Source organism: Microcaecilia unicolor, chromosome 7 (genome assembly GCF_901765095.1).
Source record: "Microcaecilia unicolor chromosome 7, aMicUni1.1, whole genome shotgun sequence".
Classification (NCBI taxonomy): Eukaryota; Metazoa; Chordata; class Amphibia; order Gymnophiona; family Siphonopidae; genus Microcaecilia; species Microcaecilia unicolor.
Genome location: NC_044037.1, coordinates 231230287 through 231253627, shown reverse-complemented (window position 1 = coordinate 231253627; position 23341 = coordinate 231230287). Strand labels below are relative to the sequence as shown.

The window sequence follows — 23341 nt, the reverse complement described above, 5'->3', positions numbered from 1 at the left end:
GAGAAAAGTGAGAGAGAGCACAGGATCATTCTTTCAGCTGGGAGGAAAATTACTGTCAGGTCACCTTGTAACAGGAACAAACCTAACAGGAAGATTCTAACAAACAGCTCAGACAGAGAGCTGGGAAGAACTCAGGATCTTCAGATCTGACTGAAGGAAGGTACAGTGTTTAACCCTGGAATCCAGCTGTTATAATGCATGAGTTGGTATTGGTATGAATTCCTTTGCCTGCTTGTAGTTTTATATTTTTTGAGGATAACTTTATAAAGTCACATCCAGTTCATATATGTTTTCCCATGTCTGTGTTAAGTCTGTTTTATAAAGTCAAGTACGTGCCTGCTTAACTTTATAAAATGCTAGCATTAGCTTGAAAGAATACACAGAAATGTAGGCTGGAGGTTTGGTGTTAATGTTACACCAAACAAAAGAGTGAGGCGAATACCAAGAAGACATCTGGTATTCTAAGACCTTTATTGTAGACCCCACACGGCCATGTTTCGGTGTGTAAGCCTACCTTAGGAGTCAACAAGCCTAGTAATCATAAAATAAAATAAAATTGTGTGAATACAAATATATACTCGAATGATTGCATACATAAATATAAATAAAATATGAAAATATATTCAATCAAAATATAAATAAATAAAAAACATTGAAAACAAGTTATTTAAAAATCTACACCCACAGAATAATAAAATAAAATAAGACCATGTATATAAACATTAGCATACTGTATATGCCAATAGCGCATAAAAAATAACTACATAAAATGTTAAATCTGTTTGAAAAACATATATTATCTTGCCAATAGTGTTTTATGATTCTACTGAGACAAGCAGGGGAATGACTGGGACTCACTTCTGATTGGCCTGTCAGGGATTGAACTGACGTCTGAAGCAGCAGACGTCAGAAGTCAGACCTATTTAAACTTATTTAAATAAGTCGGACCTTATTTAAACTTTCCCTACTGTGGACGCTCTAGCATTAATTCCTGTCAGCTGAGCTCTGGTTCTCTTACTCTGTCTGTGCTCGTGGCAGAGTGTATATTTGGAGGAGTTTTGCTTGCTCTCCTTTTGTTTGTGGTCTGTGTGTGTGTGTGTGTGTGTGTGTGTGTGTGTGTGCTGGTTGTAATCAGCGTGTCCTTGATTGCTTCTCTGCAGTGCAGCTGGGTCTGTCTTCTGCCTTGTTTCTCCCTGCCTCTGTTAGGCAGCCTTTCTATTGGTGGTAAGCTTGTTCCTACTTTGTTTGTTTGTTTCCCTTTACTCGGTGTTAACTCTTTATGTGCAGAGCTTGATAGTAGATGACGGCAGAAAAAGACCTGCACGGTCCATCCAGTCTGCCCAACAAGATAACTCATATGTGCTACTTTTTGTGTATACCCTACTTTGATTTGTACCTGTGCTCTTCAGGGCACAGACCGTATAAGTCTGCCCAGCACTATCCCCACCTCCCAACCACCAGCCCCGCCTCCCGCCACCGGCTCTGGCACAGACCGTATAAGTCTGCCCAGCACTATCCCCGCCTCCCAACCACCAGTCCCATCTCCCACCACCAGCTCTGGCACAGACCGTATAAGTCTGCCCAGCACTATCCCTGCCTCCCAACCACCAGCCCCGCCTCCCACCACCGGCTCTGCCACCCGATCTCGACTAAGCTCCTGAGGATATTTGCCTTCTGTGAGTCCTGCTTCTGTTAGGCAGCCTTTCTGTCCTTGGTAAGCTGGTTCCTACTTTGTTTGTTTTAAGTTTCCCTTTACTCAGTGTTAACCCTTTATGTGCAGAGCTTGATATTTGCCTTCTGTGAGTCCTGCTTCTATTAGGCAGCCTTTCTCTGGACTGCCTTATCCCTTTCTGTACTCTTGTGTGCCTGCTTCTTTCCTGTCTTTATTTGAAAGCAGTCTTTTCCTTCAGTCTGTTTTTCCCTGTTCAGCCATTTCTGTGGAGCTTCCATGTTTATAGTATCCCATTCTGTCCCTGGCTTTCCCTTTTTTCCTGTGAGTTTTGCCCTCTGTGTCCGGGGCTTTATGGCCTGTGGCATTGCTTAGCGCCTGTTTGGTCTACCCTAGGCCTTAGCCAAGGTCCTTCCTAAGCCTCGGCCTAGGCACAAGGGCTCACGATCAGATTAACATAGTGCATGTAAAATGATAAACTACAAAATATGTACTATCTGTTTGAAAAAAGTGACATGATTTAAAAGTATGGATGAATATAAGGTTCTTTTAGAAAAATAAGATAGCCAAGCAAGTGCCCATAGGAATAATAGACCAAGGTACCTGTCAATTGTACTATTCGCCTCACTCTTTTGTTTGATGTTTCCTTCCTCCTCCTTTTTTCTCTTGGTGTTAATGTTACCCATATACTTTCTGCAAGTATGCGTGTAATTAAAGAATTTTATAATCAATGGGGTTGATATTCAGCCGGCGGTGCTCAGTGTTTAGTTGACCGCTGCCAGCATTATCCCTAGAAATTCAAAGGCAAGTAAGAACCCAATGGATAGATGGGGAGCTGACAGAACAGGGGTTCATGCGTAGATGGAAGAGAAACCTGCATACTGCTTGCTGAGACTCTCTGATAACCAATAGCAAACCCCCTAGTTGGGTGAGTACTAGAGAGTGGAGTGGATACATTACTTGACAATCACTATAACTTTCATAGTAATGGGTCAAAAAGGCACACACAGAATTACAGTTCAGCAAACTGATGTGCACTAAGGTCAAGCCAAGCTGGTTTTCATATAGTATACTTCCTAGTAGGTGTATGCTGGTGCAATGGCAGCATAAACATCAGCATTTGCTATATCAGAACCCTGCACTAATACAAATATAATGGTTTATAAAAGAGGCCTTTAAGTATACACTTCTCATCTGAGATACTACCAATGCAAAGCATTCAGTCTACGACCATGTGAAGTCTCACAATGAAAATACGCAGTGTCTCACTAAAGAATCTGATACCTGAGCATGAACATCACAGCCATACTTAGTCAGAACCAAGATCTATTTAGCCCAATATTTATTTTCAGTAGAGAGGTATTAATGCTTTCCTATTTTGTTAATGAAGTTCTTTTCATTGTTACTATGTTTTGGAATGTGTACTATTGTACTCTGTTCAGATCTGTATGTTCAGAACTGGCAATATAAGAAGTCTTAATAGACATACAGTAAGCATAACTCACAAACGACTCAACATCCCCCTTCTCATCTCTGTTAACCAAGCCAAAAGAACAACAATCCAAGTCACATATAATCCTGGGGAGGGCAGGGGGTAACCCAACCACCTAACTGGGCAGACTAGATGGCCTATGCTAGTTTTTTATCCTCCATCCATTACTGTGGTGAAGATAGTCATAGAGGGTTTAAGCAGGCAGGAGAGACTCAAAAACCATGATCAGCAAGCCAGGAGGGGATTTTCGGTGGCACTTAACTGGGCAGTGCCACTGAATATCCCAGTTTATGCCAGCACAGTCCAAGGGTAGAGTCAAGGCGGTTAGCAAATATGCAAGTATTGCTAATATTTAGTGCCAGCACCCACATACCTATCCAGGCAGATCAGACCACCCCAAAAGCAGTCCTATCTTTGCTTGGTTAGGTATGCAGGTACAGCACTACATATCAGCCAGCACCCATATAAATTCTGAGTCCAGATATTGAACAACTGGGTCTAATTCAGCCCATGATTATCGGCGGCTTTAAGACTGCTGACTGCATTGGGCTGAATATTGCCTGATATTGTGCTCTTAGTTTTCCCTGTTCCAGTTTAACAGAAGCAGAGTCTACTAGGTCAAAAGCAGACCAACCCAAACATCCTCCCAAAGCCTAATCACTCCTATAAAACACAGCCTTCCATGACTAGGCAGTCCTTTTAATTATAAATCTAAATCCAATTCTCTATTGATCATGGCTATCTTATACTGACAATGATTCATATTCTGAATATTAACCTGTAATCGGAACTTTGATTTCCTTCATTTTGAGAAAGTCATCAGATGATTTACCAAGAAAAACAGTCTTCCTATGCCTATTAAAAGCCATATTCATGTGCTCAAAAAATAATAATGACATTTTAAACATCTCCTTTTCTGCTTCTTAGCCTGAAGTTATTAAGTAAACGATGATGCTCCATTCTTATTACTTAAAACTATACTGGTCAATATTCACAATGGTTTAACTGGCCAGAAACGGCCGCTAATGGGGCTATCCACTAATTTTCAGCAGCATTTAAACCGGTTTTCGCTGCTGAAAATTAGCACCTAAGTGAAAACCAGCTATTTTGGAGGTGTTCCAGGGACAGTGTCGGCAGTTGACCGGTTATGTGCTGATAGTCAGCACTTAACCAGCCAGGGTACCCCGTAAATGGGACCGCATAAAGCATAGTCCTAGCCAGTTAAATTCTGAATATCGGCTTAATTGGCTATATGTTAGTAAGCACAGCATAAATCGGATATTCAAAGCCCGGGCATGGCCTGGCATTGAATATCCTGGAATAATGTTGATGGCGGTAAGAAAAACACTCACGGTCACCAGCTGAACACTTATCCCATTATTTTTTTCTGCGGCAATACTATTCAAGACTATCTCTGCCTCCTTTTCTCAGCGATCCAACAGCTCCTATACATCTGATAATAACATAGCATAGTGTATGATGGCAGATAAATACCCACATGGTCTGTCAACTCTGCCCAATGAAGCAGCCAGAGCCGCAACTGCCCCTCCATGCAGGTTACACTCTGTCATGATCAAATACTGGCATCACAAATAAGGCAGTCACAAAATCATGGAAGTGTGATTTTATAATTTTGGATATTGTAACATAATTAGAAGGCATCGGCCCCAAAGCTGCCACTGCACTCAACATTAACATGTCTTTTCTAAACTGAATTGCACTTTTCCATCTCCATCATATGCTCAATCATATTTCCATGTAAGTCAATCAAACCAATCCATCCATGGCTGAGGAGTAATCCTCTTTCTTTTCCACCTCTGTCTTACCTCCAATGTTTTTTCCATATAACTCAAACTGGATCGAGGAGTGATCTATCCAGGGTTGAAGAATGGTAACTGTGTTTGAAGGTATTGATTTAACACTGCAATCCCAACAATTAAAAAAAAAATATATATATATATATATATCCATACACAAAGTGCAGTCAGCCTGCAGAGGGGGACCATCAATAATCTGGTGGAAACCAATATCCTCTATTCCATGTAAAAAGCTGTTTGGTAAATTCTGTTTGCCTAAGATGAATTATTACTAACAGTGGCAAGTAGTGGGTGTTTAAAGAAGGTGCCATTGACACAGGGTATTATAATAGTTCTTCCTATGCCAACTCTCCCCGGTTGCTAACAGTCAAGTAAGTCTTAGATCCAGGGTTGCACCTCTGTTTGATAGCCTTTGACTGGCCTGTCCTTTATACATTTGTCTAATCCTTTTTGAACCAGTTATACAACATCCTGGGATAATGAATTCTACAAATGAAGCTGTGGTTGATATAGATGATACAGTTTTGAAGAAGCACCAAATGCGTTCACCTCCTTTAATGACTTCATATGTTGAAATAAGAGCCTTACTCTGACATGCTAAACAACCAATAATACTTAAAAAATCTGCAATACACTAAGATACCCTCAGTCTAATTTGCTGTCATTTCTGTGACCAGATAGGAACAGAGTTTTAATTTGACTAGCTGCGAGGGTCTTAAAAATACAGGGGTCAGCTTTCAGAATGACTTATCAAGTCAGTATCCAGTGCTGACCATATAAGCCAGTCTCACTAAAAATTATACCCACTTGTACAACCAAATGCTGGCTGTATAAGTGAAGGTGGAGTTGGGGGCATTTCAAGGGCAGGTCTTGTCATTATCTGAGATTTTGACGGCTATGTTTAGCGGTTAAAATAGCCTACATAAATAGCAGGCCTATCTTTAACTGCTAAGCACTTAACCAGTTAGCACTGAATATCGGCTTAACCAGTTAAGTTGCCACAGTCAAAAGTAAAACCGGATATTCAATGCCGGTTGCTGGAAATGGCCCAGCATTGAATATCCGGGTTTAACACCGGTGGCAGACAGCAAAAACACTGCCCGCTACCAGCTGAATATCGTGGGGGATCATTATTAAACTGCCTGTGTTCTATGCAAACATGAATAAGTACAAACTAATGAAAATTATCTTTGCTTGAAGGGTGACATTGGTTTGCCAGGAAGACCAGGCCCTGGTGGCCCACCTGGAATTGGTGAGCCTGGGTTACCAGTAAGTACTTAAATATATTCCTTCCTCATTTTCATATAGATCAAAAAAGGGTTGAATGATATAGATTTCTGTATATATTCCTGTGTGGCCCTTGTACTAAAGTGTGGTATGAATTTGCACTTACTGTACATTAAAGGCAGGTATTAAAAAAGTAGATACAAAGCCTATGTAGTAAATGCAGGGGATGTGCCCAGATCTGTACTGCATATACCACATAGGGCAGAGCCAAACTACATGGGTACCGCCTTACATGCAGTGTCATGAAACTGAAACTTGGTGTAAATCCCTATGCCTAAATTAGGTGCAGATTAGGCATAATCTGTAACACCTGTAGAAGGTATTCTCCGAGGACAGCAGGCCAAGTATTCTCACATACCCTCCCACCTCCCCTTGGAGTTGTATTCTCTAGCTATTTTACGTGATTGAGGAACCTATGCATGCATGGTGGGAAGCTGGTAGAAATTTGTACAATCATCTCGCTAGTCAGCATCTGCACCAGGCGCCATCAGATGGCATTGCCCAGCTGTGAGAATACTTGGTCTGCTGTCCTACAGGTGAGTGATTTTGCTTTATTGATACAAGTAAAATGATTTATCAGTAATGTGCAGGTTGTATTATTTCTTTTTAACAGGGACCTCAGGGACAGCAAGGGATTTCAGGAGAAAGAGGTATACCAGGAGAAGGGCTTCCAGGACCAAAGGTAACACCCATGGAATACTCTTTCAATTTTAGACCAGATAAATACTCCTGTTTTTATTGCATAGTTTTGAAAGTTTGTTAACTAAATAGCATAGCATCAATTTTCAAAGAAATATGGGTGCCCAGCTTTCAGAGAGAGGAGCCTAAATTGGCCTCTGAAACTGACAGGGCCAGCATGAGGAAAAGAAGACAGACACCATACTTGGGTGACCAATTCTAAATGCCACAAGAGCAGCCCAGATCCTCTCTTCTGCTCCATTGAAATATCAAGCTAAGAAGCATGATTAGTCCCCCTGGAGCTACTGGGGGGACTAATCAGTGGCTAACTGATGGTGGGAATAGGGAATATATGAGGGAATGGCAAGGATACTGGGGATATAGGGCTTATGAAGTGCCAAGGGGCTGGGGGGGAGTAAGAGATGCCTTGGGTAAGAAAAATGCTGGGAGGGCTAGGATGGGAGAAGAATGCCAAGGAGTAGGAATGATTGCACTTGGTCATATTTAGACATCCCTTTTAAGAAATAGATCGACCTGGGGCTCTCTATCTGCGTTACTGCAGCCAGAAATGCACAATGTTCACGGCTGCAGCAATGTACATTTATATTTACTGCACCCACCCTCCACATGTTCAAGGCCCCTACTCCCTCTCCCCATCCCCCCACCTCACAGTAGCCCTTGCCCCTTCAAGGGGCTACCATGATATCATTGGTGGTCCGGTGTCGTGTTATGGTATTTACATAGTAATGAGATGCAAAACAGGCATTTGCTTGTTGTGTATCTCATTATCGTGTAACCCACAGCGACTTAAATGTCACCGTGGTATTTTTAGTTCAGCAGCGTTAGGGTCATTTAAGTCGCATTAAAGATAAATTAATGGGAATTAAGGCCCTAACACTGTTTGATGAATTCCCCCCAATATGGGACCCTGTGCTAAAATAACCTGACTTGTGGTGAAATAACTCGACTTAACAGTAGTCTACTTTGGTAACTTCCCCACTTAGTGCTATAAGTTTTAAGATTCATGCTTTGCTTTTTGTTGTATGGTCTATGTGAAAGCTCCTCCATTTCCTTTTGGTACAAACTAGAGTCTGGAATTTGACTCTTGCAGTGCCATTCCTATGAAATTCTCTTCGAAATGAGCTTTGTCTAGAGAAAAATCACCTGAAAGCTTTTCTGTTTACTCAAGATTTTGCATTGTCTTCTCATTTTACTCTAGTCATACCAAAAATAATTTTTTGTTCTATATTTCAGAATTATCTGTTGGATAGTTATTGAGATTCAGTTCTGTTGCTAAGTTTTAACCCCCCCCCCCCCCCCCCCCCCGTGCCGACACAGCCCATTCAAAGTGAATGGGCTGTGTTGGATTGCCGCACAGCTTTGTAAAAAAAAGGGGGGATGGGGTTAATTGTTCCACTCTTGAAGGCCCATTCATGTTTTTTTTTTGCTATTCCTGTTCGTGTACTTCTGAACCCTCTCTTCTGCTACCTGGCTACAACATTTTGAAACATTATAGAAGGCAATTTTCTTAGCTTTATAAATGAGTAAAAAGCCCCACTGCAAATTACCCTTTTCCCTTCCACCTGCAGGCAAATATATATCCATACTAATCACGGTGCAGGTATGTTCAGCTGCTTGTAAAAATGTGCAGTTTGGGACAGAGGGATTTGAGGGAAGGAAAATAGATATGAAGCTTTCTTTTTTTTTTTTTTCCGGAAGCTCCTTGAGTACTTTCCAGGGGTAAATGTGAACCTGCTTCAAAAGCAGCCCCCTGCCAGTAGTTGTAGCCCCCTGCCAGTAGTCTTTTGAAAATAATCCTGCAGTTCCATGGGCACAGAAACGTATTTGAAAACTTCAGTGAACTTAATTGTTGTCAAAGGTAAGTGGCAGAGAAAAGGGAGAATACACTTAATATTCAGGATATGCAGTCATTAACATGCCTCAAAAACTTTGGTGCACCCAAATCAGTGCAACGCACATTAGCCTTTGAATTAGTGCACATGCAATACATTGCATGCCTTAGTTAAAAGAATTTTATTCAACCAAATATTTGAATTGAACCAAAAACACCCCAAAATCAAGACAATTTCTGAAAATTCCAAAAACAAACTGAATATTTTGGCTGTGCACATCTGTATTCAGCATTGTCACTAACTGTGATGAAGAGTTAAAACAGCAAAATTGCTTAGAATTTTCCCCAACTTTTAGGGGCCCTTTTACCAAACTGCGGTAAAAGTGATCTTAGCATGCCCTTATGCGAGTCTTTCCCGTGTGCTAAGGCCATTTTTACAGCAGGGGTAAAATGACTAAATTTCCTATTTTCCCCATTAATGACCATGAGGTAATTTTCCTATTAGCACATGGCCATTAGTGTGAACCCCTAACGCTGCCTATTTTGTAGGTGGTAGGGACTCATGTAATAAACCTGTGCTAAATAATTAGCACATGGCAATGCAAACATGCTAACCGATTTGCACAGATGCACCCGCTCTCTGCCCCCAGACATGTCCGCTGTACAAAAAAAAATGTTTTATTATTTTAGCATGCAGTTTGCGTGCACACATTTAAAAAATACCACAGGACGCCTCAGTGTGCCCCACAGTAGGCCATTTTAAGCTGCGGTAAGCATGTGTTAGTGCTTACCTCAGCTTTGTAAAAGGGCCCTTTGATGTTTCGCATGTAGGTTTTTTTTTTTTAATATGATAAAGTTTCCCTGGCACATGCATATTTTCATCATCTGGAAACATATGTTTACAACATATTATGAAAGAGTGGAATGTGGTCAAATATCTGACTGAAGTCAGAACTACCAACCTAAGGGGCCTTTTTACTAAGCTGCGGTAACAAGGGGCCTGCGCTAGCATCAGCACGTGTTTTTGACACATGCTGAGGCCCCCTTTTACCACAGCAGGTACAAGGCTGGGATTATTTTTTCAAGAAACACCACCAGGGGCGTAGCTAGGTGGGGCAACGAGAGCATGGGCCCCCACAGATTTAGCCCTGGCCCCTGCCACTTTCGACCTCCCCCCGCTGCCGAGCCTCCCCCATCAAGAGTCAGGACTCACAGAAACAGATCAGTGAACACGCTGGACACCGGTGCTGAAGAAGACTTCGTCTGGCAGGAGTTGGGGACCCCCGCAGCAAAGGTACCTGGCGCTGGCAGCGGCGACGGGGAGGGTTGGCAGCGGGAGGAGGGTCAAAGGTGGCAGGGGAGGGGTGGCAGCGGCAGGGAGGTTGAAAGTGGCGGGAGGGTTGGTGGCGGGCTAAACTGTGCCCCCCCATCTCGGGCTCTGGACCCCCTTCCCGCCGAGGTGGCTACGCCCCTGCTTACCAACGCCCATTGAGGTGGTGGTAAGGGCTCTTGCGCTAACCTGTGCATGCTGGAGAAAGCCTTTTGCTGCACACCAACCCTTTAGTAAAAGGGCCCCTAACATAATAACCACAAGAGGTAGTTCACATATTTAAAAAATGTGTATAGAGCACTGCCATGGACCCACCACTTCATCCAGGCTTCACTTCCTAGAAATATTTAGCTTGTGCCAGTGTGTCTGTTTCCAAGTGGTGTCAGCTATTTTGCCAGGTGAAAGCAAATTATATTGTTGCATCTTCAAATAAGACCATTTATTGAAAATAGAAGGAAGTCTCTTATTTACAAGTAAAGAATGCAGGAAATTTCAAAGATGCATAAAATTAAACAACAAACATTTGGACAAAAATATTTAGGACAGATATGATATTTCATGTATACTGCCTTTCTTCCCCTGGGAGATAGAATTTAATGCATTCAATAAAAGAAAAGATATGAAAGAGCTGAAAGTGGCATTAAGGGGTGGCGTTACGTTCAGCCATAGTACAGCCTGATACTACTACTACTACTACTTATCATTTCTATAGCGCTACAAGGCATACGCAGCACTGTACACCATAGACAAAAAAGACAGTCCCTGCTCAAAGAGCTTACAATCTAGATAAGACAGGTAACAGACAGAACAATTAAGGGTAAGGGAATAAAGAGGTGAGGATAAAAGGACAGGGCAAGTGAGTTAGGAGTCAAAAGCAGTGGGAAAGAGGTGGGTTTTGAGTTTGGACTTGAAGACGGCCAAAGACGGGGCTAGACGTACAGGCTCGGGAGGTCTATTCCAGGCGTGAGGTGCAGCAAGATAAAAGGAACGGAGTCTTGAATTAGCAGTAGAGGAGAAGGGGACAGACAAGAGAGATTTATCTACAGAATGGAGTACTCGGGGGGGGGGGCGTAGGGAGAGACAAGAGTGGAGAGGTACTGGGGAGTGGCAGAGTGAATGCACTTATAGGTCAAAAGGAGAAGTTTGAACTGAATACGGAAACGGATAGGGAGCCAGTGAAGTGACTTAAGAAGAGGGCTAACGTGGGTATAGCGACTTTGGCAGAAAATGAGTTGCGCAGCAGAGTTTTGGATTGATTGAAGAGGAGACAGATGGCTAAGAGGGAGGCCGGTGAGAAGCAGGTTACAATAATCAAGACGAGAGGTGATAAGAGTGTGGATAAGGGTTCTAGTAGAGTGTTCAGAGATGAAGGGATGGATTTTGCTGATATTATAGAGAAAGAAGCGCAGCTGCTGACCGAATAAAGAGTTGACAAGGTGGCATATCCCCCCCGATCTTCAAAACCCCCTTCTGATCTGCTCTATCCTAAAGAGCTTACACCCCGCAATCCAATCCCATCTCAGAGTAGCCCTGAAAAGTAACCTTGAAACCCTGGACTTTCCTCCACATCCCTGAACCCCTTCCCCGGGACTTACCCAGGTGTCTTCCTGGTGGTCAAGTGGTGCTGCTCTGGTTTCAAAATGCACCATTGACCCCAAGCAATAATCTCGCAGTATTACCACTAGGGGATCATTTTTCCACATAAGGAAGGTTACAATTTAATGCCCTGTGTTGGAAATTAAGGGGCCCTTTTATCAAAGGAAGGTAAAGGGGCCTTGCAGTGGCACCAGTGTGTGTTTTTGATGCACACTGAGGCCCCCTTTACCGCAGCAGGTAAAAGGCCGGGTTTCTTTTTTTTTTTTTAAAGGAAATGGCCATACAATAAGTTAAACGCTTGCTGCGTGGCCATTCCCTGGAGGAGCCCTTACCACCTCTTATTTGGGAGGTGACAGAGGTTCCAGCAGTAGCCCAGCAATAACTGGGCAGCATGTATTGTCTTGCGCCTTAATCGCCGTGCACTGGAAGCCAGAACTACCACTGGGCTCCTGAGCGAGTCCAACGGTAGGGCCAATTTGGTGCACAGTGATGCGGCAGTAAGCCTACCATTAAAGGGACCCTAAGATCTTTACATTTGCACTACAGACTCTACACTAAAGATATTCAGTTTTTCTTTCCAGTTGATACTTCTCTGAGTCAAGCTGTAGAACAGCTGCAATCAGTTTTTTTCTTGTATTGTTGACTTGGTGAAAGAGAATGGATTAGTACTGTGCTCTGTAATTCTTCTGTAAAGCTTGTGACCCTGGTTCAATATTTAGGAGTCCTTTTGGATTCTGATTTGATAGTTAGGCCACAAATTCAGGCTCTAATAGAGAATTATTTTTTCAAGCCACGTCTTTTGGCCAAGTTGAAACCTATGCTACCAGTTGGGAACTTTAGAACTGTCCTACAAAGTATTACTCTAAGTGGCTTGGAGGCAGTGCATACAAATATCTCTCATGAAGATTCATTGTGGATATCCCAAAAACCTGACTGGCTAGGGTGCCTCCAGGATCAGGTTTGGGAACCACTAATCTAGCGGTCCAACTGATTCTTTTGCCAGCTTCATGCTTGTTATATATCTAAAACATTTTTACTATATGTTTTTGCCTCCATAGCAGTCTTCTTTTCAAAGTCTCTCTTTACCTTCCTTATCAGCGCTTTGCATTTGACTTGCCATTCCGTATACCATTCCTTATGCCATTCCTATTATTTTCAGCCAGATCCTTCTTCCATTTTCTGAAGTATTTTCTTTTAGTTCTAATAGTTTCTTTACCTCACTTTTTAATCATGCTGGCTGTCATTTGTCCTTCCTTCTTCCTTTTTTAATACATGGAATATATCGGGCCTGGGCTTCCTGGGTGGTATTTTTGAACATTATCCACGTCTGGTGAAAATGTTTGACCTTTGCAGCTGCTCCTCTAAGGTTGTTTTTACCATTCTTCTCATTTTATCATAGTCTCCTTTTTTTAAAGTTATATGCTAAAGTATTGAATTTCCTGTGTGTACTTATACCCGAGCTTATATCAAACTGGATCATGTTATGATCACTGTTGTCAAGCGGCCCCAGCACCATTACCTCCTGCACTAGATCATGCGCTCCACTACGGACTAGGTCTGGAATTGTTCCCCCTCATTTGTTCCTGAATCAGCTGCTGCATAAAGCAGTTCTTGATTTCATCAAGGAATTTTACGTCCCTGGCATGCCCTGATATTATATTTACCCAGTCAATATCGGGGTAATTGAAATCACCCATTATTATTGTGTTCCCCAGTTTGTTAGCCTCCTTAATTTCTGATAACATTTCTACATCTTTCTGTTCATCCTGCCAGGTGGACAGTAGTATACTACTATCAGTATCCTTTTCCCCTTTACATATGAAATTTCTATCCATATGGATTCCAAGATGTGTTTTGTGTGCCTCAGAATTTTTGGTCTATTTGATTCAAGGCCCTCCTTAACATATAATGCCTACCCCTCCACCAATTCAATCCACCCTATCACTACTATATAATTTGTATCCTGGAATGACAGTGCCCCACTGGTTATCCTCCTTCCACCAGGTCTCAGAGATGCCTATTATATCTTTTTTTTTTCATTTAGTGCAATATATTCTAACTCTCCCATCTTATTTCTTAGGCTTCTGGCATTTTCATATAGACATTTCAAACTATGTTTGGTTTTCCTATTTACAACTTACTCAGCAGTTGACACTGATAATGTGCAATCTTGAAAATCTGTCTGCTCTTTATTTAAAGACACCCGGTCTACTATGATCTATTGCAACCTCATTATTGGGATATCCTATCTTCCCTATTTTGGTGATATCTTTGAAAGATACCTTATTCCAAACCATGCGTTTTTGAACAACTGTCAGCCTTCCTCAGGTTCTAGTTTAAAAGCTGCTCTATCTCCTTTTTAAATGCTGATGCCAGCAATCTCGTCCCACCCTGGTTAAGGTGGAGCCCATCATTCCAGAATGGGCTCCCCCTTCCCCAGAATGTTGCCCAGTTCCTAACAAATCTAAAACCCTCCTCCCTGCACCATCGTCTCATCCATGCATTGAGACTCTGGAACTCTGCTTATCTTTTGGGCCCTGCACATGGAACAGGGAGCATTTCTAAAAATGCTACCCTGGAGGGTCCAGATTTGAGCTTTCTACCTAAGAGACCATATTTGGCTTCCAGAACCTCCCTCCCACATTTTCCTATGTCATTGGTACCCCAGCACTGTCTAAAATTTTATCTAGGTGTCACATGAGGTTCACAAAGGAGCCCCACAAAATCATAATGCTGACAGTGACATTATATAGTCTATGTTGATGTTACTAAGGTGATACCATGAGTTTAATATATAAAAGTAAAAGGGTCAATATTCAGTGGTGAAAAATCTGGTTGTTATTTAGATTACTTTTACAGCTAGCTCTAAGCAAATTTTCAGCTGAGTTGTCTGTTTAAGTGGTGCCACTGATACAGTCCTTAAATAAAGGGGAAAGTTATGAACATTAACCCATGTATTAGAGACTAGGAGGCTGATATTCATAGTGATTTGAGCAGGCCGGAGAGGCTTTGGCCTGCTTAAATCGCCTGTTCCTGCCTAACCACCGATATTCAGCAACACTAAACCGGGCAGTACCACTGAATATCGCCCCTGATTGGCCCAAAAAAAAGTGGGCCGGTCAGGGGCGGGCACCAACTATATTCAGCTGGGGCCTGCATAAGCTTAAGTGAATGAATTTAGGACAGCTCCTCAAAAACTGTCCTGAATTCACCCACTTAAGCTTATGCGGGCCTCAGCTGAATATCGGTCTGGGGCCACAATCATTAAAAAAAAAATTCTAAATTTAAATCCCCTCCCAAGCCCCCGACGCATTACATCCCTTCCTCTCCCCCTCCCAACCCATGTCTACAAGCCACTCCCCCCGCAAATGGCGCCACTCCACATAAGCTGCAGCAGCCTGCCCGCCCCAAATTGGTCCCCGATATTCAATGCCAGTGCTCGGGCATGGCCCGGTACTGAATATCGAGGATAATTTAGCCGGCGATTATCAGCGTTTAAAAAAATGCTGACCGCCACCAACTGAATATTGGGGGGTAGCATAAAATGAGACCTGTGCTAAAATACCATGAGTTAGTGGCAAAAAACCATGTCTTAACAGTAGCCCACATTGATAACTATGCCCCTAAGTTATCTTAGGGCAGCTACTTGTGCAATGAATAAAGCTAAACTGAAAGCCCTGAATATTGGCACTATCCAATGTACTTTTAGCTCTGCCTTTGGCCCTCCCATTTTTATCCAGATGCCTTTTTTCCTGCCAAGAGTTATGCACTGGGCAGTCCAGGATTTATGACTCCTGATGTTAACCTCATAAATTGTTTTGCTTATCAGTGTCAGGATGTCCAATTATATGTTTTTAGAAAATTGTTTTGTTAGGGAGCAAGCTGGAGGAGGAAATCATGGTTGTTCAGTTCTTTAGGTATTAAAATCCTGGGAGTAGGGGTTCTATGTTCTTGAACTCCCAAGTCCTTTAAGTTCATAATAATGTCTTTGACCACTGTGGAACACTAGGTTGATTTTACAGAGTAGGAGGGAACTTTCCCAAGTGTATTGCAATTTCCCTGAAGCACGCTCATACAGATCAGATTTCCAGAATCACATTTCATCCACACCTCTGGTGGAGCTCTCTTGGAGCACTCTACAGTTGCCCATTCTTTTATCTTAGATGGGACATTACAGCCTTATTTCAGCATACTACATAATCCATGCAACTAGGCTCCATGGTACCAGTGGTGGCCCCAAGGGGAAGGAGAAACTGGGTTGCTTCCAGGACATCAACATTTTTGAAAAGCTGGTTCTTATGCTAGGATATAGTTCCAGACCCTGAAGATATACATGCATCGTAAGTAGGACTATTGAATTGGATTTAGTTCACAGTTCAGCCTTATTTGATATGCTGCTCATCTTTGCTACATTGGTAATGTTTAAATTGCTATATATCCCTGTATTTGTTTATATGATTCTAGAAATGAACTTTAATAGAGTTGTAAAGCTTTTGTGATGTTTCAGGGAGACCGTGGATTTGAGGGACCCAGGGGACCTCGTGGATTACCAGGACCTGGCATTAAAGGTGAAAAGGTGAGCAGTAAATATACCACCATTTGAACAAAGCATAAATGTAATTGGAAACCTTGGTGATTGTTGTGGATTACAATAGAAGTCATGAAGCAAAACTAGAGCATTGAGGATTTATGATAAAACTGAACAATATTATATTTTATAGCTAATAAAAAATAATATAGTTGCTTCCGCTCTGAAGTATGTGATGCAAGTTTCCACGTTAGGAGTCACCAACCCAGAAAAGGATCTAGGAGTCATTGTTGATAACACATTGAAACCCTCTGCTCACTGTGCAGCGGCAGCAACTGCACCTCGAATACTGTGTGCAGTTCTGGTCATCACATCTCAAAAAAGATATAGTGCAATTAGAAAAAGTACAGAAAAGGATAAAGAAAATGATAAAGGGGATGGGATGACTTCCCTATGAGGAAAAGCTAAAGCGGCTAGGGCTCTTTAGCTTGGAGAAAAGACGGCTGAGGGGAGATATGATAGAGGTCTATAAAATAATGAGTGGAGTGGAACAGGTAGATGTGAATCGCTTGTTTACTCGTTCCAAAAATACTAGGACTAGGGGGCACACAATGAAGCTACTAAGTAGTAAATTTAAAACAAATCAGAGAAAATATTTCTTCACTCAACATGTAATTAAACTCTGGAATTTATTGTCAGAGAATGTGGTAAAAGCAGTTAGCTTAGCGGGGTTTAAGAAAGGTTTGGATATCTTCATAAAAGTCCATAAGCCATTATTAAGATGGACTTTGGAAAATCCACTGCTTATTTCTAAGATAGACACTGTGTGTTAAATGCAATGTGAAAATGTTGGCTAATGAAGGCGTCTCATATCAACATGGAAGTCTATATATATGAACTTCCTTAACGGCTAAATAGCCGATGTACGGTTATAATCATGGACCACCTCCAACCAACCAGCAGTGCCAAATGTTGTTAATATTTGGAAACCTGAGAATCAAAAAGTCTCTATAATCTGTTTTACTCTCAAATTTATCCTCAGGTAAAGAAAAATATATAGAAGCGCACTGCTGTTCACAAAATAAACATTATAACAAAAATAGACATATAATGCAAAAATTCACTTATCTTAATAGTTTAAATCGAAAAGGCCATCTGCTGGGGCCCGAATTCATCAAATTTCAAAAAAGATTTCATCCATCAGACTGCTGATAACTCCGGTGACATTGTGAGCCCGACAGGACCCTGTTTCGCGGTCTACTGCTTTTTCAAGGGCATGCACATTTTCACAGTCACTGGTGTCGATATACAGCTGTATATCGACACCAGTGACTGTGAAAATGTGTATGCCCTTGAAAAAGCAGTAGACCGCGAAACAGGGTCCTGTCGGGCTCACAATGTCACCGGAGTTATCAGCAGTCTGATGGATGAAATCTTTTTTGAAATTTGATGAATTCGGGCCCCAGCAGATGGCCTTTTCGATTTAAACTATTAAGATAAGTGAATTTTTGCATTATATGTCTATTTTTGTTATAATGTTTATTTTGTGAACAGCAGTGCGCTTCTATATATTTTTCTTTACCTGAGGATAAATTTGAGAGTAAAACAGATTATAGAGACTTTTTGATTCTCAGGTTTCCAAATATTAACAACATTTGGCACTGCTGGTTGGTTGGAGGTGGTCCATGATTATAACCGTACATCGGCTATTTAGCCGTTAAGGAAGTTCATATATATAGACTTCCATGTTGATATGAGACGCCTTCATTAGCCAACATTTTCACATTGCATTTAACACACAGTGTCTATCCCCATTTGTGTATTGTTTACAAAATATTTTTAGACACTTGTAAGCCTTTTTTCGTTTTTGATATTATTTCTAAGATAAGCAGCATAAAATGTATTGTACTTTTTTGGGATCTTTCCAGGTACTTGTGACCTGGATTGGCCACTGTTGGAAACAGGATAGTAGGCTTTGTGGACCTTTGGTCTGTCCCAGTATGACTCTGCTTATGCTCATATGTAATTTATGCATTCAGACCAAGCTGATTGATTTTGTTGGAAAGTCTTGAGAGAACAGTGCCTATAACAAATGAGGTGAAGGACATTAACCTGTAGCTCTAGTAAGAAGCAACAAGTGTGTAGTCATATCCTTCTAACAGAAAGTTGCTTCAAGCTTCCATACTAAAGCAGCAGCTTGGATTTATTTTTCAATTAGGGTGAATTTGGCCCTCCTGGATTGCCTGGCCCTATTGGACTGCCTGGCACTGGAGTGCAAGGAGAAAAGGTAAACTTTATACTTTTGTTTTTTACAGCCCTTCCTCATAGTAACGTACCGTAACAAAGTAAATTACCTCAGATAAAGACCAGTATGGTTCATCCAGTCTCCCAACAAGATAAACTCAGTATAAGGTATGATGTGATACTACATACTTATACTTGATCAGTATGGTAAAGTGAATTTTACTTTTTAATCCACTGTAAAATCTTTTCAGGGAATTCAAGGCCCAAAAGGCCCACCAGGGCCAAGAGGACCAGCTGGTGAAGGGCATCCTGGACTGAAGGTACAAAAAATTAGCTGTAGTCAAAAGTCTATAGGAAAACTGTTTTATATGGGTGTCTGTTTGCAAAATGTGTTGAATACTGCGAGGAAATTTATAGTTAAAAGATAAGAAAATGAGTAAGCATAAGTTAACACATAAAGCTATAGATTTTCAAAGGGTCTAGCTACCAAACTTTGGGTATTAGACAGCTAGATAGGTCATTTTGGAATAAGTGATTGACAGGCAACTGTATTAACTGCTCAAATTCTGTGCGGCTCCATAGGAGGGGTTAGATCAGTTGGGGGAGGTGAAAGAAAATTAGCATACATTTTCAATACTAGCCAGCTAACCTGGGAATCTGTTTATCAACCTGCAGCTCACTGGAATGCACATAATTTACAGTGGCTCCCATTATATGCAATGGGAGCTATTATCATTGCTACATGATAGCCAGATAGGTTGTATGTGTTAGGTCTTTTCAAGAGGGCCCTCTAGGTGTGTGCAGACCATCTATGTGACACAGAGCATGATATTCACAGGCAGTTCAGCTGGCATCCAGTTGCTTCACAGTACAGGCCTGGCAAGATGCTATAAAAGTGGTACATTCCTACTGGTAAACCAACCTGGGATTACACCATTGGTGGAGAAAATGGATGGTGTAGGCCAAACGACAAAGGTAGAGGTAGGAGAGTGACAAGGAAGGCTATCTCAGCCCACTCTTATTTTACAGGCCTTCCCTGTTGGTTTATTAATAAGGCTTGTGGATGCACATTACAGATTCATAAATAGACCTCCTTAGCTGGCTACTTTTGCAAAAAAAGCTGGCTTCAATCTAGACAGCTATGTTTTACAGGAGGCCATGATTTCTTAACCCAGTCCTCAGGGAACCCCAAGCCAATCTGGTTTTCAAAATATCCACAATGACTATATATGAGATGTATTTGCATGCACTACCTCCATTGTATGCAAATATCACATGTATATTCATTGTGAATATCTTGAAAACCAGACTAGCTTGGGGTTCCCCCAGGACTGGGTTGAGAAACTAGGGGCTAGATTTATTGTAGATCTATTCTCAACCTAGTTGGCTAAATTGCAACTGAAAATTAGCTTCATACAGCCAGCTCTCTTGACTGCTGCACTATGGGATGAATATTGGCCTCAAAATGAGCAATTTAACTCACTCATAATACTAATGGAACTTGCAGTTTTTCTAAGGAGCAAATCCAGTCTAAAATGACAGTACATGATAAAAAATTCCATTTACTATGGCTAGAGCAAAATGAAAGGAGTCCTAGAGGACCAGCATTTTCTTTGTAGAAGTCTGCTAGTTTAATTATTTATAAATGGTCTTTCAGTGGTAGATATGTAGATAGTTAAAAAAAAATTTGAGGTTAAAACAACAAAATTTACAGCCTAAGGAACAATGGAAAGACAAACAGCAGGGAAGAGGGTAGGTCTCTACCTCAAAGGATTGTTATTCTCAGAGCAGACAATGATTGACACATTGGAGGGAAGACGGTACAAAGCAGGAGGGTGGTGTGTGAATGCTATAGCAAAGAGGGCACAAGAGAGGTCATGACCTGTTTTGCATATTCAATAGATTTTAACTTGGAAGTAAAGTAGGTCAAGGCACAAAGCCAAGAGGTAAGAGAGTAGGGAAAGTGGACGGGATTTGATATACTACCTGTCTGTGGTTACAATCAAAGCGATTTACATATTATGTACAAGTACTTATTTTCTACCTGGGGCAATGGAGGATTAAGGGCCTCTTTTACTAAACCACACTAGCGATTCCCGGTGTGTCAAATGCACTGCAGCCCATTCTGCATCACATTTGCCGTGCAGGAATCACGCGGTTTAGTAAAAGAGGCCCTAAGGGGTCCTTTTACAAAGGCATGCTGAAAAATGGCCTGCAGTAATGTAGGCGCGGGTTTTGGGCAAGCACAGAATCATTTTTCAGCGCATCTGTAAAAAATGGCGCTTTTTTGCCGAAAATGGATGTGCGGTAAAGAATTAGGGCAGTAAGGACCTATGCGCGTCAGATGCCACTTGGTGCATGTCCACTACATGCGTCAGAAAATAAAATAATTTTCAGACGTGCGCCAAAATTGAAATTTCCACAAGAGCCACCCAGTAACCAGGTGATAACTCCAATTTGGTGTGTGTTTGGCGTGCATAGGTAAAAGGGGGTAAATGACTTGCCCAGAGTCACAAGGAGCTACAAAGAACCAGGTGGGCATATGCACAACTGGAGATGAGGGCTGCAATATAGAGGTGGCAGCCCCCAGATCATAATTAGAAAAAGTGAAAGTCATTCTCAATTCTGTATGTGGCAAAACTGGTTAAAAAATGGCCCTGTGTTGACAAAGAAGTCAAGCATTTCTAGTCATGCCAAGAAGCTGAACAACGGTCTTTCTGTTTACTTCAGAGGCAGCCCATTGTTTGAGCATATCTAAAACATGAGTGCTGGTATGAAACCACTAGTATCCAAATCAGCACTGCTGCCAGAATGCTGGAGGACTTTGTAATTTTACATCACCACATATTCTTTTTCTGCAAGGGAGAGCAAGGTTTACCAGGAGAAACTGGAGCTCCGGGAGAAAGAGGACTTGGAGAACCAGGCCCAAAGGTACAATATTTTTAATATAATCTTCTGTTTTATTTGGAAATTGAAGATATGTCTGCTAAACATGTGAGGGTAGGGTGGGGTGGGGAGATAATTATTAAAACAAGATGCCCATGTCTAAAACCCAAGAAAGCACCTACTTTAAACCAAACATATAAAGGCAATGTAAGTGTCTAAGCACCCTTATAAAATAGAATCTTAGAACCAGCCCCAATAGCACACAAACTGAAGTGCACAAATATACACAAAGTGGCTGTAAATGTATACACATGCTGTATGTGTGTAGTCACATGTTTTATAGAATACATGGGTACATCACACCCTGCACCACCCAAACTATGCCCCCCTGGATTGCCTACACACAGCATGCGTATAAGTATATTCAGTCATTCAGGTGTGCATATAGAGCAAGACAAATTTAGAAAAGGACTTTTCCATACAGAAAACCAGCTTTACGCACAGAACATTTATAAAAATTACCCCAACAATGTCTTCTTACATTGTGCTTTTCTTCACCTTAAGAGGAGAGGATCTTGTCATTATGGATGCCAAGCTGCAGCTGCACCATCCTGCAAAATATATTGGAAATTTTCTTGCAACAAAGATATTTGAAATGTACAAGACCATCATAGGATGAATGTAAAATTAATTCGGCTGTGCTTGCATGTTTCATTTGTTTTAATCAAATTTGTTCTGACAGATGAATTTACAATGGTTTAAATTAGAAGGATCTACACAAAGCAAAATGTTTGGAGACTGCACATGAGCATAAGTGGAAGACTCCTTTCCTTGGGAGTTCAACTGGAAGACATTGAGAAAGCTACTTATTAAGGCTGCCAACAAGTCCCCTGTCAGAAGAGCTGAACTAAGCAACATTTTCTCCTATTCTATCTATGGGGCAACAGTTTTTGAAGAACCAACTAAAATGTAGCAAACGTTTGCATGAAATTTTACATGTGTTGGTACAGCCCAGAATTTTGCAGGATTCCAACTATGGGAATGAATGTAAAATTTCCTAATCAGATACCTCTTCATGCACTGTCTCAAGTTAAAAGGACTGTGTGGCCTAGTCACAGGCACACAACCACCCACTCCCAAGGTGCCAGTTCTATTTGAGGTAGCCAGTAGAATAAAATCCTCCCTCCACACAGCCCTGTGTGGTCCACAACTGTTTAAAAGTTGTTGTTTTTTTTCTTTAGGAAGCCTTGCCTCTTAACACTAATGCCACCCAAAACGTACCCCAAAAGTGGCAAGAGCATGTAAAGTGGCAGGAGCAATGTTCACTCACTTCTACCCAACTGGTGCCATTTTGGCAGGGGCAGACTGAGCATTCAAGCCATCAGACAATACCTGAGGACCCAGAGCAGTAGGGGGCCCAGTAACAGTATGGTTAAGTGCTGACTTTCAAAAAGTCTATATTATATACGTTTTTTTTAAATAAAATGGATGCTTATGTTGCACACCCCAATGCATAAATGTCCATTTCCTTGTATTTTAGAACAGGCTCTACGTTGCAAGATTCTGTTCTAAAATGCTGGTGAAACTTGAGATGTTCGTCTCAATTCCTACTTCTATGACCTATCTAAAATGGGGCTGCACATATTTCAAACATGTTTGGTAGCTCAACAATAAACTAAAGCCCCACAGAGCTGAATCCTGGTGCCCATTTGGCAACCTGCCAAAAAATTGATAGTGATACACAAACCATATAGTGCTGCATTTTCTATTCACATTGGTACAGTGTGTATATAAGAAGAGCTACGTTGACAGGATAATTATTGATTCCTGATGCAGGACTTCCAACTGAAACACAGCCCTATTGAATCTTTATCCTGAGTTCATGCTCCTTTTTTTATTATGATTGCCAGTAACCATAGAACTTCTGTTACAGTGCTATGAACACCACTATTCACATGGCCA

General features: G+C 41.5%; 1 protein-coding gene across 1 annotated transcript in view; it reads left to right on the top strand.

Annotated features, from left to right (window-relative positions):
* The window catches only part of LOC115475115 (collagen alpha-1(XXVIII) chain-like), a 152329-nt gene that overhangs the window by 46882 nt on the left and 82106 nt on the right, over positions 1-23341 (top strand). The window contains exons 12-17 of the mRNA XM_030210855.1: positions 6179-6247; positions 6879-6947; positions 16229-16297; positions 18468-18536; positions 18745-18813; positions 21356-21424. Of these exons, the coding sequence (XP_030066715.1) occupies positions 6179-6247; positions 6879-6947; positions 16229-16297; positions 18468-18536; positions 18745-18813; positions 21356-21424 (414 nt within the window). The remainder of the gene's footprint in view (positions 1-6178; positions 6248-6878; positions 6948-16228; positions 16298-18467; positions 18537-18744; positions 18814-21355; positions 21425-23341) is intronic.